This window comes from Artibeus jamaicensis, unplaced genomic scaffold (assembly GCF_021234435.1).
Source record: "Artibeus jamaicensis isolate MK-2021 breed Jamaican fruit bat unplaced genomic scaffold, CSHL_Jam_final contig_473, whole genome shotgun sequence".
In the NCBI taxonomy this organism is placed as follows: Eukaryota; Metazoa; Chordata; class Mammalia; order Chiroptera; family Phyllostomidae; genus Artibeus; species Artibeus jamaicensis.
Genome location: NW_026521851.1, coordinates 2,288,974 through 2,304,849, shown reverse-complemented (window position 1 = coordinate 2,304,849; position 15,876 = coordinate 2,288,974). Strand labels below are relative to the sequence as shown.

Genomic DNA, 15,876 nt, shown 5'->3' with positions numbered 1-15,876 from the left:
TTTGCTTTCTCCTGTCTCCCTAATCTATCACCAAAGGATCTGATGTAACCTTTCTTAGGTCTGCTCCTTCGATTGTAACGTATAAAAAAAGGTACAGAACTGCCATTCTCTGCACCATAATCTTAGCCCATTGAGATGTTGCTTCCCAGCAATTGTTGTCAGTTTGTCTCAAATAAACTCATAAAAATGCTTCCAAGTTTGACATGACCCTTATGGCCTCGCCCCACACCCCCAGGCCCTGCCAGCCTCAAGGTCACCCTACCCGCAGGCAGGCCTTGAGGCCCACGGGGCAGGCCAGCAGGGACAGCGCATTTAAGTGCTGAAGAGACCCTGCATCCATCGCTGCTCCAAAGGCACCCCATACGGAGCACTTCTGATCTACTATGAACGCCAAGTTGCTGAGCTGAAAATGACACTTTCCACCAGAATGCCATGTATGAAAGAACAATTTAAAAGAGTGTTTGATGTCATTCTTTTAAAATCTAATTAAAGGTCCCGACCAGTGTGGCTCAGTTGGTTGGGCGCCATCCTACAAAGCAAAAGATCCCCAGTTTGACCCCAAAAAAGGACTCATAAAAGAGGCAACCAATCGATGTTTCTTTTCCTCTTTCTTTCTCCATTTCCCTCTCTCTAAAAGTAAATCAATAGCATCTTTAAAAGGTCTAATTAAAGATAATTTTTTAAAGCAATTCAGAAATGGCATAAGAAATTCAAATCAGAGAAAAGGGTTCTTTCATTCTTACACATAGATTCTTTAAAAAATCCTATCTAAATGGTTCTCTTCCAGTTTCAACTTCAGTACAGATTGATAAATTCAACTGTTACTAGTTGGATAAAGGTATTTAATTGCTGTAAAATCTACGGATGAAATGAACTACACCCCCACACCTCTCTCTGACAAAAGCCACACGGGGTACCGCGAGGCCCTGCTCCTGGAACCCCGCCCTGTCTTTGGAGGGTAAGGAGGAAGCGGGCAGCCTGAGAAGGCCTGGCGTGAACCCAGCCCCCGGGCACTGGCTGGCACTCTCCCTGCAGCGCGTTCTGAGAGAGGGGACGTTAGGGCTGCGGGCACTCGTCCTTTGTTCCACTCTTCTTTGAAGGACGTAAAGAATAAAACTAACTCAATTTAGAGAAACGTTCAATCTACATTATCAGGGTGTGTAATTATGTCATAAAAGTATTGTGGGGAAAATTTAAAGTGATTTTCTAATAGTCGGCATAATGAACTATTTTACCAATGATCCTTAAGTGAACATCAAAACTCATTCTGAAAAGGGAGGCTGCCTACCTCATAGGACTGCTGAGGGCAAAATAGAAAAATAAACACCACAACTCTTTATAAAGTCTTGAACACGTGACAAATGTGAGACCAGGACAATAGTTTAGAAACAAACAACATTTTCTAGGAAGTGGCTGTGGTCATTACAAAACATTGAACCTTGGCAGTTTGAAATTTTCTGTAACTACCATGTTCTGTCATGTATAATGTGCACTCTTTGCCCAAATTTTTGAAGGAAAAATAAAGGTGCACATTATACATGGGTGTAATGATTATATATGATGGGCATAACAATCCCATGTATAATGTGCACAAAAACGTGGCTGTGCATTATACACGGCAAAATCCAGAGTAGCAGCAAATCTAATGAGAACTTTTAGGCTGTGGACAAGGGCATGTTTTCCAAGTGGTGCTCATTTAGAAATGGGGCCGTGTGAGTTCTAATTCTACCCAAGGACACCTGCCTTCATTCACATTTCCTTGGAAGTTAATGTCACCCTACAAAAACAAAGGGTTCTTCACCAGATTCACTTAGGTACCAATACGTACTCTTCTTAGATGCAATAAACAAGTGGTTGGCACAGACATCGCTACCCCTTAACACAAGCACAGTAAGTTAATCTACAAATGGTTCCTGAAACCTTACAAACCATGCATTGATGACGTACCAGACAACAACATATGCCTTTCATAAACAGTGGCAGGTGGAATGCGAGGCTTGGAGTTTTTCACAGCTTTAGCAATTTCCCTGAGTTAAAAGAGAAAACAGTGTGTCCATTAATTCTGTAAAAAATAAAGTTAAACTAATTTCCAGCTATGAAATTAAGTCTAAGACAATTATGCACATAATTATATACCTTGTTCCAAATGTGCAGCCACAATTACACCTCCCAGTTTTCTCGGTAATGCAGAAAATGAATCCCTACACCTAGCTTTTCTGCACCTGCCCACTCTGCTGTGTGTGACTGAACCAGTTTCAGCATTCACTCCAACGTGGGAACCTAGAGATGGGGAACAGTTTGCATAAACGCAAACGGCACATCTCCTCTTCCCATTCCAGACCCACAGATGTCCTTTACTTCATCAGATTCACACAAGATACGTCCTTGGTGCTCATTCACATAGTTTGAAAGAAAAAAGGCTTCATCACTGAGAAGGAGACACGAACAAGGGGGGAGATGCCAGGAGTGAAGGAAATTAAATCCTTTAGAACTGTTTTTTCCAATCATAGCATGCACAGAGCAGGGAGGGTACACAGAAATACATCTGTAAAACTTCAAAATAATCACTACTAAAAATGTGTGTAAATTATTCATATTCTCTTTAACCTTATCAGCTTTAATGAATTATGTCTTCGATCTACCTGGAAAATCTGGCTATTTATGTAATTTATTATAATATACACAGATGTGCACACACATGCACGGAAGACTGATAGACAAGGATATATAGATATATCTATGTGTATATTAATATTAACACACACTTAGTTTTAAAACAACTCTCTAAAAAGGGATAACCTTAAAAATAAAGAGATCCAAAGATAAGCTATACTCAACTATTGATAGCTTTCAGAGACTATTTAAAAGATGTTTAAAAAATGAGATAGACTCAAAGAGAATGTATCACAGAAGTCAACGAATCAGTGAAACTGTAGGTAACACAACACAGGGAACATATCGTACACAAGACAACAGACTCAGAACAGTGAGATAACTGGCTCAAAATATGACCCCCAGTCCCTCTAAGGGAAAACCAAACACACAGTCGTAAATACGTTCTAGTGGATTCCAATCATCTCAAAACTGTGAGGACTTACCCACCTCACTGGGCTCCTTCCACACTCCCTCCCTCCTGCCTCATTTGGCAGCCTGGACTGAGTGACGAGTGCGTGCTGGGCAGGCAGCGACACCTCCCCTAACACCAAGGCGTGTGTGGTCTCACTGTCTCTTCCTTTATGTGAATCTAATGGAGGCATGTCACAGCCCACAAGAAATAGGAGCTGTCCCTGCCTGAGCCTTCGTACACAGGGCAGGTACTTACAGACGGAATATTATCACCCAGGGATCTGCTCTTCAGTTGTCCAGGCAGTGACTTCCGGCCCGTGTGCCACAGCAGGCACGCGGATCCGCGGCAGGAACGTCTACAGCCCGCACTGCCTGCCTGCTCAGTCCGAAGCACTGACCTCTCTTCCCCTGGATGGTCAGATAAAAAATGGCAACAGCCAACACAGCCACAGCCTTCTGGTGTGAATGGGTCAAATTATACCTATTGTTTTGTCAGATCAGCCACAAATATATCTTTTGGTGTGCTGCAGAATTCTAGTAATTAGTTTACGTGTGCCATGAGATGACAAAGTTTGAAAATCACTGGCCTGAGGGGGAAAAACTTGGAGAATAAGTTAAATAAGAATAGCAAATATTAAAAATTATGAGAAGTATGTGATAAGCACATGAACATTCATTCTATTTTTGGAATTTTTATAGTACAAAGGTTTCATAGGTTGCTAGGGCTGCCATAAGGAAATACCACAGACTGAATACACTCGTTTAAATAGCAGAAATTTATTTCTCAAAGTTCTGGAGGCTACAAGTCTGGGAATAAGATGGGTACAGGGCTGGTCTCCCCTAAGGTCTCTGTCTCCTTGGCTTCTTTGCTCCCTGTGCCTTACGCATGGCTCCTTCCTCCGTGTGCATCTGTGTCTTACCTCCTCTTCTTATATGGACACTAGTCATTCTGAATTAGGATCTCCTCACGTGACTTCATCTCACCTTATCACTTCTTTAAAGTCCCCATCTCCGCGTACAGCCCATTTGGAAGACTTGGCATTAGGACTTCAAAGCATGAATTTGGGGAGGACACAACGCATCCCCATAACAGGAGATAAAGTGTTGAGAAGTGATCATTACCTGATATGATCTGGGGTCGTGCCACAGCATCCACCAACGATATTGACCAAACCATCCATGGCAAAGTCCTGCACTCAGGAAAAGAAAGTTCCAGGTAGTTTACCTGAATTCTACACTGACCACTAGCCATTCAGCAGAAAAAAATAAATCCTACATTTTCTGAATAAATAATTTTATATTAAAAAGAGAGCTAAACACACTTTATATACAAATCTTTTAATGCCCTGCCTCATAACGTTCAAATAGTTCAGATACTATGAAATCCTTCATATCACTTAAAATTAAATAAGAGTGCAAGCAGTATGGCTCAGTGGGTTGGGTGTCCTCCTGCAAACGGAAAGGTCACTGGTTCAGCTGCCAGTCAGGGCACATGCCTGAGCTGCAGACCAGGTCTCCTCCAGCTGGGGACATGCCAGAGGCAACCAGCTGATGTTTCTCTCGCACATAAATGTTTCTCTCCCTCACTTTCTCCCTCCCTTCCTCTCTTTCTAAAAATAAATACATACTTTAAAAAATCATTAAAAACAATAAAATGTATTATAATAAGATATTTGTTTGCTTATCTGATCATAATCAAGATTTTAGCCCATATGCTAAGCTGAATAAGTATGAACTGGATAATGCAATTTTAAATAACACAAAGTTTTAAAATTTAAATTAATTAACAATTTTAAAAAATTAAAAATTCAGTTCCTCAGTCACAATAGCCACATTTCAATTACTCCAATAACAGCCCCATGTGGGCCCAGAGTTCAACCAGAGAGTAGTCTGAAGGACAAGAGAGGAAGTCAAGCAACTGAGAAGACTGAACACTGAAAAGAGCATCTATATTAGGTATTAAAATTGTAAGGAGTAAGCCAGAAATAGTTTAGGAGAGAATGTCAGTGAGCCAGAAGCTACACGTTCAAGGAATGAGGAAAAAAGATGCAGGGATTAGTAATAAGGCGGGAGGGCAGGTAGTATAGACAGCAGGTGACTGGGGAGAAGGAGTAACTGGGGGAGGTGACGATGGGAAACAAGGAGTCTGGGGGGGGGGGGGGGTGGCACGTCAGAGGACTGCAGGACAGCCAAGTTCCGATTAGTTTCGGCTGGACCTCCTGGGAATTTTCCAACAGCCGCCAGGACCAAGTGGGGAAAAGGCTGCTGACAGCGAGCCTTTCCCTCTACCCCCGCCATCTTAAATCAGCATACCTGAACTTTCATTCATTATATACACACTGGAATTCACTTAGGAAAAAATTTTGCTTCTAAATAGTCTAAATCTGAAATTTCATTTTTCTCTGTCTTAAGAACCAAGTGAAAGAGGACTCCTGACCTTTAAGTGCATGGCCATCATCTGTGGAGTTTCATCGTAGTCACCGAAGGTATTGGGAAGACCTAAGAAAGCACATTGCAACCATCACTGGAAACGACTTTAACAAGCAGACATAGTACAGTGGTACCTCAGTACTTGTTTTTAATTTGTGCAGGAACTCATGCCGAGTGCCAAGCAAGTGATAAGTGATGAAGTATGCTCTCTGGTGGGACAGCGTCGTGACCCACACAAATTCTAGCACGTGACCTGAGTCCCAAACAAGCACCCAGTGCTGAAACATTTTTTTCTCGTCAAAATGCAAGAAGTACAGCATTTAACAAGTTCTGAAGCCGAAAAGTACTGAGGTATGACTGCGTTTGTAATGGCTTTAGGTTCAAAAGTTAGGAAATTTTATATTTACCAACTAATGTGTATAATAATTACTTACTTGCAAAAACAAATAATGATTGTTAATACTAAACACAGTATATAGAGACACCACACCAAAAAAGAAGTCATAGAAGAATATCAACACCCACTATTCCCTTTCCGTTTGAAAGAAAAGCATCCCTACTACGTTGGACGGAACCCCCACCTCCTCTCCCCTTCCCACAAAGAAAACTCACAGTTACCCAACTACTTGGGGTGGATGTGGTTGGGAGAGTACTTTACCCTTCAAACTAATGAGCACCTGATAGGCAATTAACACCAAATACAACCAGTGTCCTTCCAAGTCAATTTTTCCAAGCTAAGACTTTAGTATCTAATTCCCAATTCCCTGTTTTATTTCTTATCCCCTCCCAGTTACCTTGCTCCACGTGGGAAATAAAATTTATTGTGTGTAAAATACATATACTTGGGGGGAAATGCTGGGAAGTGAATTTTAGCCCTAAGTAGCCAAGCAGTGCTCAAAAACATTCACTAGGAAATCTGGTTGACCCAGAATGAACTCACCACTATTTAACTGGATAGTTTGAGAATTATCTACAAATCTCTTGGTAATTTTTATATATAGCAAACTAGAAGTCCTAACTTTCTGGAAGGAAAAGGTAACAAGAGGCAAGTCCTCTGTCTGCTCCTTGTGAACAGCCTGAAATGAAGAGGGCTCCCCCCACATCCTCTGCACTTGTCACTTTGGCCACCGTCCACATGGTAGGGAAGCATTGTGGCCAGAAGCAAGGCACTGGGGGCTAGGCTTCATTCCTCAAAGTTTTGTCCAATTCTGAAGTTTCGAGTGACAACCCCTGAGCCAAACTGTTCCTCCTAGTCTAAAGGGAAAGAGTGGTCTAGACCCAAACACTTTCCACTTGGAAAATTCCTATTGAGTGTTAACCATACACCAAGATCTACAAAACGAACTCTTTTATCAAGATCTGTTACCCTGTCCACCCGCGTCTGTGTATTTGCATTCCCCCACGTGCGGCTCCCTCGAAATACACACCTGCATTGGGATAGCAAAGGACAAAGGCTGTTGTGCATTTTCCAATGGCTTCAATGAAGGGTCTCATTTCAGCTGCACCCAGAGCACAGTTTAATCCAATGCTGGAAAAACAAACGGAAGCTATTGGGAGCATCCTCTTATATTCAAAATGTTTACACATATAAAAAGTTAAAATGAAGAATGTATCTAAAACCTAACAGATAATAAATCTCCTCACAAAGCAGTCCTACGAAGCTATGGTCAAAGCCATGTCACCTCAAGGACCCTGCAGCCCTGCGTACTATTCCTGTCCATGTCTTCAACATCACATATCTTACGGCTAAAGGACCCTGCCCACGAATAAGTCCAGTCTGGCATCCTGTACAACAGAATCACCTGCAAACCACCACTGCTAACAAAGATCTGAGTTGAAAGCAATACTTGGGAGAAAGGACAAGGGAAATCCTGGAGGTGGGAGGAGCATCAATAGCATGTGGAAGCCATTCTGGGAGGCTAGACAACTGAGACTTGGGCCTTGCTCTGCAACTGACTTGCAAGGTGACCCGGGACTCAAAATCTGTCCTCTTACAAGCTAAGCTGCCTTCTTTCTCTACACAACCCAGGGGCTCTCTGTTTAGCAGATGAAACTGACTCAGATAAAACAGATCAAAGCAGAGCTGCTGTCTGGAGAGTGAAGGGCCTGAAATTCCTCCAAACCCCATCTCTGTGGGGACCCCTGAGGCCTACAGGCATCAGGAATTAACTGTGAAGCTACTGCACCCTGTCATCTCTTATTTTTCATACAGGGCAGAGCAAAAGTAGGTTTACAGTGGCTTGTATAGAAAATAATACACTTTCACATATTCACAACTTATTATTTATTGATTATTGTATTATTTTTCATACAAACAACTATAAACCTATTTTTACCTCACCCTGTATTTAACTTTTTCTTTTTACTAGAATTCCTAAGTGCAATGTGGTGGGGGAGAGAAAAAGAAAATGAAAGGAGGAATGTTCAGAATGTTTGAGAGAAGGCAAAGAAAATGCAAAATAAACCACATAAAGCATGTCTTCAGAGACCCCTACACATTCCTATCTTTACTTTTTCTGTTGAATGCTTACTGCATCCCTACCATGTGCCAAGGACCCTGTCAAACACTACAGAAATACACATCGTTAAGAGATTAACCTTAAAAGGCTCATAAGTTGTTAAGGAGCCAATCACAAGCCAGGTCAATGCAGTTGTTTTCTTAATTATCAGGCCTGATCAGTAGCATAGTGAAACATCCTACACTACAGCAGCCTTCACAAAATCATGTTACCGCACTACATCAACTGGAAGGTCTTCCCTGAAATTATAAACATAAAAATGTGAGGAAAAAATCACTTAACTGATGAAATGTGGTACAACAAAGTGCTAAGAGCATGCCCCTGTCCCTGTCCCCTATGTACTGATACTGAGCACGTCACAGCCCCTGAGTCTCAGTTCCCCTTGTCACTGAAATGAGGCAGTACCCACCCCCAGGTGTTGCTGGCAGAATTAAAAGAAGTAATTGTCATAAAGCACTTAGAAACAATCCTGGCATGCGGCAAACTCTCAATAGATGTCTATTACTGCTATTTTTATGACAAGGGCCATAATCAAACTACACAGTGCTCCGAGAGGAACATCAGCCTAGTTGGTGAGAGAAGGCAGGTTCCCTGAAGAGGACTCTTGAGGTGAGTCTTCATGGCTAACGGAGCCAAGAGAGAGAGAAAGAGAGAGAGACTGAGAGGGTGAGCTCAGCTTCTAGGCAGAAAGAAGACATAGCATGTGTATGCAGAAGGCACAGGCGAAAAACGGCATATTCTCTTGGAGCTTCCATTCCATTCACATTTTGATAAGAAAGCATGAGGAGATATGTTAAAATAGAATGGAAAAGTCTAGTTAATTTTAAAGATAAAAATACTGAGCTTTAAAATTCCCATCTTATCCCAAGCTAGACTGCTTCTGGTGGTTCCATAAATAGAGAATGAGAAAACTTTGTAAAGCAGGGCAAAAGATGTAAGCGCTGACAAAAGTTTTCAAATCTTACTACTGAACCAGCAAGCACAGTCTTAAACTCTAAGGGGAACCCGTACAGACAAAAAGCCAGCCATGTGGCTGGCCCAGGAGGTGTGAGAGCTCTCCCAGTCCCTCAAACCGACCCGTTTAGGCAGGGTCTTCGACCACCCTTAGGGAAAGTCCGAAGGCACATCCAGGACAGCCAGCATCCTGTGCAGGTGGGACAGTGCCCATGCGCAGAGGCAGCCCCTTCTCCAGTCACACTGGTCACATTCTAGAGTCATCAGGGAAGATCCCCAAAAAGTGATGGTGTCGAGGAAAGAATGACGACTCACCAGAGTGGGTCTGCGTGAGACACACTGATGACAAACGCCTCTGCTGTCTGTCCGGAAAGTGTCCGCCCACTTTTATCAACAATTGTCCCTGAAACCTGAATTAACAAAGTAAACTCAAGTCAACGATATAGACTCAAATTAAGAGTTAAGTCACGAAGACCAAATAAAACGTGCCGGCTGACTTTCTGTGTTCTTGTACAAGGAAGAGAACTTGGGTCTGAAAGGCAGTATTTTCTTCAATGGTTGGATAGGAAAATGCCAAGTGAGGAGGAGGGTTGGTGAGCCACACAGGTAGGGAGAAGGGAAAGTCGCAGAGGCAAAAGCCAGGACCAGAACAGCTTTGGATTCTCAGATCCGGTCCCATTAGAGAAGGCTTTCCCATGCACCTCAGGTAGCCTGGCCTCCTGCTGCGACGTGGCCGTAGTTCTGAATCTATTTTATCCTCACCAAGCAACCTTAGGCCTCTCGAGTGCATCTGCCTACTGAGTTAATAAACTGGCAATCTGCTGTCTTCAACGCTGGACACTTTACGGTCGGCAGGCAAGGCCAGCCCTCTTGGGCCCTAAGGAGAATGAGTCCCTAAGCCTCTGGCTTCAGGAGCCCGATTCACCCAGGCCACTCTGCCTTCCACCAACCACTTCTGGATTAATTTTCTTCAGCTAGAGGTGGTGGTAAGAGGAAGGTGAACAAAAAAAGTTAAAGTAGGTGGTTCCTGAAGGATACTATCAATAGTTCTATGCAAGAAGAAAAAACCCTACCCTCAAAATGAGAGCATTAATAAAAAACAAAAATCAACATTTTAGAACTTACAAAGATAGGGCGGGGAGCATATGCCTCTTCAAAAAGGTCCTGGAGTGCAAACAAGGCTGCCTGTCAGGGAAAAAGGAACATCAGCTTTATCTCAAAGACACTGTGACCAAGGTCCGTCTAACCGGCTGATCTGAATCCTGGCTTTTGTAAGACCTCTCTCTTTAAAAAAAAAAATTTTATTTATTCATTTCTAAAGAAAAGAGAAGGGAGGGAGAAAAAGAGAGAGAGAGAGAGAGAGAGAGAAACATCAATGCAAGAGAGAAACATCGCTCAGTTGCGTCACGTACACTCCCTGATCGGGACCAAACCTACAACCTGGGCATGTGCTCTGACTGGGGATCGAACTGGCGACCTTTCACTTTGCGGACGATGCCCCAACAGTCAGGGCCTAAGACCAGTTCAGGTAAGATCCACATCGTGTTCTCTGCGAAGAAGAAATGTGTCCTCCCCATAACGCACAACACAGTACCCATCTCGAGATCGCGGTCACGCTAAAGGAAAACAAACGCTGACTGAAAGTCCACCTAGGACCTAGTATTTCCTCGGAGGAGGAGCTGAGAGCTGCTCAACCGCAACTGAAGTCAGAATGCCTCTGCCTTCCGCACCCTCCCATTCGTGGTTGGAGGCAGTGAACCAACGCTGCGTGCCATGTCAAAACCACTGAGCTCAGAACCGGCTGTACAGACGCAAACCCCATGTTACTGTGCACTGAGCATGTTTTCTTAAGTTCCAGGCAAGACGTCTTCTCTTTCTTTTCATCATTATATTCCTTGACTCTACGTGTACATATTTGCATAATTAGCTTGCTGAAATCAGAATGCAACCTGGAACTGATGCACCTTCACTGTGGTGGTGGGATTTTTTTCCCACTGGAAATTAATCTGAATTTCTCTTTTTAGAACTAGACAAATTGATCCTCAAGATCTTACAGAAAATAAACCTAGAAAGAATAGCGAGGAAAGCCGTGGGGAAAAAAAGATGAGTTTCATGAAAAACCTGCCAGTCTACCAGTTACTTGGACATGCTGTAATTATAATGCTATGTAACATGACATAATGCTTGTCCTGTAAATAACAGCACAGCAGCGTGGCATCAGCAGACAGATTATTAGAATAGATTAGACCAGATGCAGTCCTGAATTTAGACAATGTGGGTACTATTCCACATGATTCCTCTCATCAGAAAATAAAAGAATGGGCCCTGGCTGGTGTGTCTCAGTGGAGTGAGCACCAGACTGTGAAGCAAAGGGTTGCCAGTTCGATTCCCAGCCAGGGTACATGTCTAGGCTGTAGGCTAGGTCCCCAATAGGGGTGCACAAGAGGAAACTACACATTGATGTTTCTCTCCCTCTCTTTCTCCCTTCCCCTCTCTCTAAAAATTAAACAAACAAAAAATAAAATGAAATAAAACAATGTCTAACAGATGGTGTTAGGAAAAGTAGGTAACCTTAGAGAAAAAGGGTAGTTATGTCATTAGATCTCCATCCTATTTCTTACTCCAAAATAAATTCCAGACACATGATGAGGGAAACCAGTCCCTCAATAATCAGAAGAATGTGACGTCACATTCTATAACCTAAAAACTGCACTAACCAAATGTCTATGACACTCTACCTCGTTATTACCCCACCCTTATTCTAATGTAAACAATTCTATGATGACTCTTTTCAACATTGTTAAAATTAGAATCTCATTTCTGGATCTCCTTTCAGGTTATGTCCCCTATTATATTTGTTACTGCTCTTATTTTCAAAATGTATACCTGAGATGCTTTTCAAATGACAACATCTGTTTGCTGGAGATTGACAAATAATTTCTAGACAAATGTATAGAGAAAACTGTGCAAGTGCTATGTTAAGCATGAGACAGAACAGTCATCCACTTCTTGCTGGTAGTTACTCCCCTCATTGTTTATGAACACAAGTACTTTAGCATAAAAAAAAAGTCTAAAAATTTTGGGTGGCGGTTGACCATGGCCCGCACCACCCAGGAGATCCAGAGCCAGTACACTGGGTGAACAGCTTCAAACCACACCAAAGCACCACCCAACCACCACCACCACATGCAACAACACACACAATGGGTGGACTCAGCAGGTACTTAAGTCCCACTGAAGTTCTCCTCCGTGGGGTCAGCTCTGCCCAGCAGATCCTCCACAGCCAGTCCTCACAGCCAACTGGCCCCGGGGTAAATCCCCTCCACTAACGTGCCCACAGCAATCAAGCCTCAACTATAGCAGGAAGGTACACACAGCTCACAGGGGAGGTGCACCTGGATCACCCAGCTCAGGTGACCAGGGAGGCTGTGCCATTGGGCCCCATGGGACACCTCCTAGATAGGGCCACTCTACCAAGACTGGGAGACATAGCAACTCTACCTAGTACACAGAAACAAACACAAGAAGGCAGCCAGGATGAGGAAACAAAGAAACATGTGCCAAATGACAGAACACAACAAAACTGCAGAAAAAGAACAAAACGAAGACAAGCAATCCACCAGATGTAGAGTTCAAACCACTGGTTATAAGGATGCTCAATGAACCTGGGGAGAGAGAAGATGAACTCTGTGAGAACTTCAACAAAGAGATAGGAAAGAGAAAAGCTGAACTAGAAAACATAAAGAGAACTAGACAGAATTGAACAATACAATAACTGAAATGAAGAATACATTACAGGGAATCAACAGTGGAGTACATGAAACAGAGGATCAAATCAGCAATTTGGAAGATGAGAAAGCAGAAAACACCCAATCAGAAAAGCAAAAAGGAAAACAAATCCAGGAAAACTAAGATGACATAAGGAAACTCTGGGACAACAGCAGTCATACTAATATTTGCATCATGGGGGCACCAGAAAGAGAAAAGAGAAAAAGCAATGGGTTAAGAATCAATGGGAAGCCCTGGCTGGTGTGGCTCAGTGGATTGAGTGCTGGCCTGTGAACCAAAGGACCGTTGGTTTGATTCCCAGGCAGGGCACGTGCCTGGGTTGTGGGCCGGGTCCCCAATAGGGGCACACAAGAGGCAACCACACATTGACATTTCTCTCCCTTTCTCCCTCCCTTCCCTTCCACCTAAAAATAAACAAACAAATCTTTATTTTTAAAAAACTAATGTGAAAAAATAATGACCAAAACCTCCCTAGCCTGGCAAAGGAAGTAAGACACACAAGCCCAGGAAGCACAGAGTTCCAAATAAGATGAACCCAAAAAGGCCCACATCAAGACACATCATGATTAAAATGCCAAAGAAAAAGACAAAGAGAAAACCTTAAAAGCAGCAAGAGAAAAGGAGTTAGTTACCTACAAGGGGGCTCCCACAAGCCTGTCAGCTGATTTCTCAATAGAAGCCTTGCAGGCCAGAAGGGCCTGGCAAGAAGTATTCAAAGTGATGAAAAGCAGGGACTCATAACCATGATTACTCTACCCAGCAGAGCTATCATTCAGAATCAAAAAACAGATAAATAGCTTCTCAGGCAAGAAAAAGCTAAAGGAGTTTATCATCTCCAAACTAGTATTACAAGAAATGTTAAATGGACTTCTTCAAGAAAAAAAAAGATTAAAATAGGAATGTCAATAACAATATATCTACCAACAACTGCTTTAAGTGCAAATGGATTAAAAGGTCCAGTCAAAAAACACATGGAAGATAAATGAACAAAACAAGACCCTTACATATGCTGTCTACAGGAGACTCACTTTCATTCAAAAGACACACACAGACTGAAAGTGAAGGGATGGAAAAAGACATTTCGTGAAAATGGAAATGAAAAAAATAATAAAAGCTGCAGTAGCAATACTTATACCAGACAAAATAGACTTTAAAACAAAGGCTGTAACAAGAGACAAAGAAGGACCCAGAAATTCTACTTCTGGGTATTTTCTGAAGGAACCCAAAACACTAAACTGAAAAGACATATGCATCCGTATGTTCACTGCAGCATGACTTACAATAGCCAAGATATGGAAGCAACCTAATGGTCCATCAACTGATGGATGGATAAAGAACCAGTGGTGCAGATATGCAATGGAATATGACTCAGCCATAAAAAAAATGAAATCATGCTATCCGTAAAAACAGGATGGACTTAGAGGGTGAAATAAGTCAGAGAGGGAAATGCAAATGACAAATGACTTCACTTATCTGTAGAATCTGAGAAACAAAACAGCCCTGTCTGGTGCGGCTCAGTGGATTGAGCACCGGTCTGTGAACTGGAAAGTCACAGGTTCAATTCCTGCCAGGGCACACGGCTGGACTGTGGGCCAGGTCCCTGGGTGGAAGTGTGTGAGAGGAAGCCGACGGATCTTGTACATGTTTCTCTCCATCTCTTCCTCCCTCCCCCCCTAAAAAAATAAATAAAGTCTTTTTTTTTAAAGCATAAATTCATAGTTACAGAATGGTCATTACAAAAACATTCTGACTCTGTGGTATTATTTCATAACAATTAAACATTTGATGAAATATAAAGTACTAGTGATAAAAAGAGACCATTTTTTATCCTTATCTCAGAATGGCAAGTGACAATGCAAATATAATTCCCCATCACCAGAAAAACCAGAATCTATAAACCAAACCAAATTTAAAATTTTCTTGCACCATTTAAAAACTACATCAAAGAAATACAAAACACTACAACTGTATCACTATCACAACCACATTTAAGAAGTCAAAAGTCAAACACCAAACTGGAGACAATATTTGCTACTCATCACGAATAGGGATAATTTCCTTAGGGAAAGACTCAAAAAAAAAAAAAAAAAGACCAGAAGTCCAACAGAAAATAAAGCACAGAACACAAATCTCAGGAGAGAAAATATAAATGGTTGTAAAACTTTAAGAAGATGCTTTATCTGCCCGGGTCAGGTGGCTGAATTTGTCGGGGTGTTGTCCCATACACCAAAAACAGGTTGCGGGTTCAATCCCTGGTCAGCGCACATAACTATGCTGTGGGTTGCATCCCCAACTGGGACATGTACGGAAGGCAACTGATAAACGTTCCTCTCACACATCGATTTCTCTCTCTCTCTCTCTCTCTCTCTCTCCCTCCCCCTCTCCTTTCATTCTCACTAAAATCAATAATTATATCCTCAGTTGAGGATTAAAACAAAAAATACTCTATTTCATTTATAGTCAGAAGAAGACAAATGAAACTGCAGTGAGGACGCATTTTTCACCTATCAAATTGGAAAAGATCAACAAGTGAAACCCCAGGTGGCGTCAGCAAGGCGTGAGGGGACCAGCGTGCTGTACACTGGCTGCTGACGGGGGTTTGAACGAGCACACATCGAAGGAGGCTGATCTGACACGAAAGACCAGAGTTCACAACAAACAAACCCTCTGACCTGGCAATTTCACTTGTAGAAGTTTATTCTTTGGATACGCTGTGCAAAGAATCCTATGTATAAATTGCTGGTTACCAGATGGAAAAGAGTGTGGGTTACGTGAAAAAGGTACAGGGATGAAGAAACACAAATTGGCAGTTATAATAGTCGTAGGGATGTAAGTGCAGCATAGGGAATATAGTCAATAATACAGTAACAACCACCTACAGTGCCAGGTGGGTGCAAGATTTATCGAAGGGATCCCTTTGAAAGTTATACAAATGTCTAATCACCCTGTTGTGTTGTACACCTGAAACTAATAATGTATGTCAACTGTAACTGAAAAGTAAACAAGTGAAAGAATAAAAAACACACATATTACGACAGTTCCTTTTTACTGCATACACTTATATACCTTTGTACAAACACCACCACCCCCAGCTGAGACCTGCACAGAACGCCCATCA

At 42.3% G+C, this 15,876-nt stretch overlaps 1 protein-coding gene across 3 annotated transcripts in view; it reads right to left on the bottom strand.

Moving 5' to 3' along the window:
• Nucleotides 1–15,876, bottom strand: part of MTR (5-methyltetrahydrofolate-homocysteine methyltransferase) — a 97,799-nt gene that overhangs the window by 66,677 nt on the left and 15,246 nt on the right. For all 3 annotated transcript variants that reach the window (XM_053667883.1, XM_053667884.1, XM_053667885.1), the window contains exons 7-12: nucleotides 10,095–10,154; nucleotides 9,285–9,379; nucleotides 6,924–7,024; nucleotides 5,504–5,565; nucleotides 4,189–4,256; nucleotides 1,948–2,027 (exon numbers count right to left, since the gene is read on the bottom strand). In XM_053667883.1, the coding sequence (XP_053523858.1) occupies nucleotides 1,948–2,027; nucleotides 4,189–4,256; nucleotides 5,504–5,565; nucleotides 6,924–7,024; nucleotides 9,285–9,379; nucleotides 10,095–10,154 (466 nt within the window). The remainder of the gene's footprint in view (nucleotides 1–1,947; nucleotides 2,028–4,188; nucleotides 4,257–5,503; nucleotides 5,566–6,923; nucleotides 7,025–9,284; nucleotides 9,380–10,094; nucleotides 10,155–15,876) is intronic.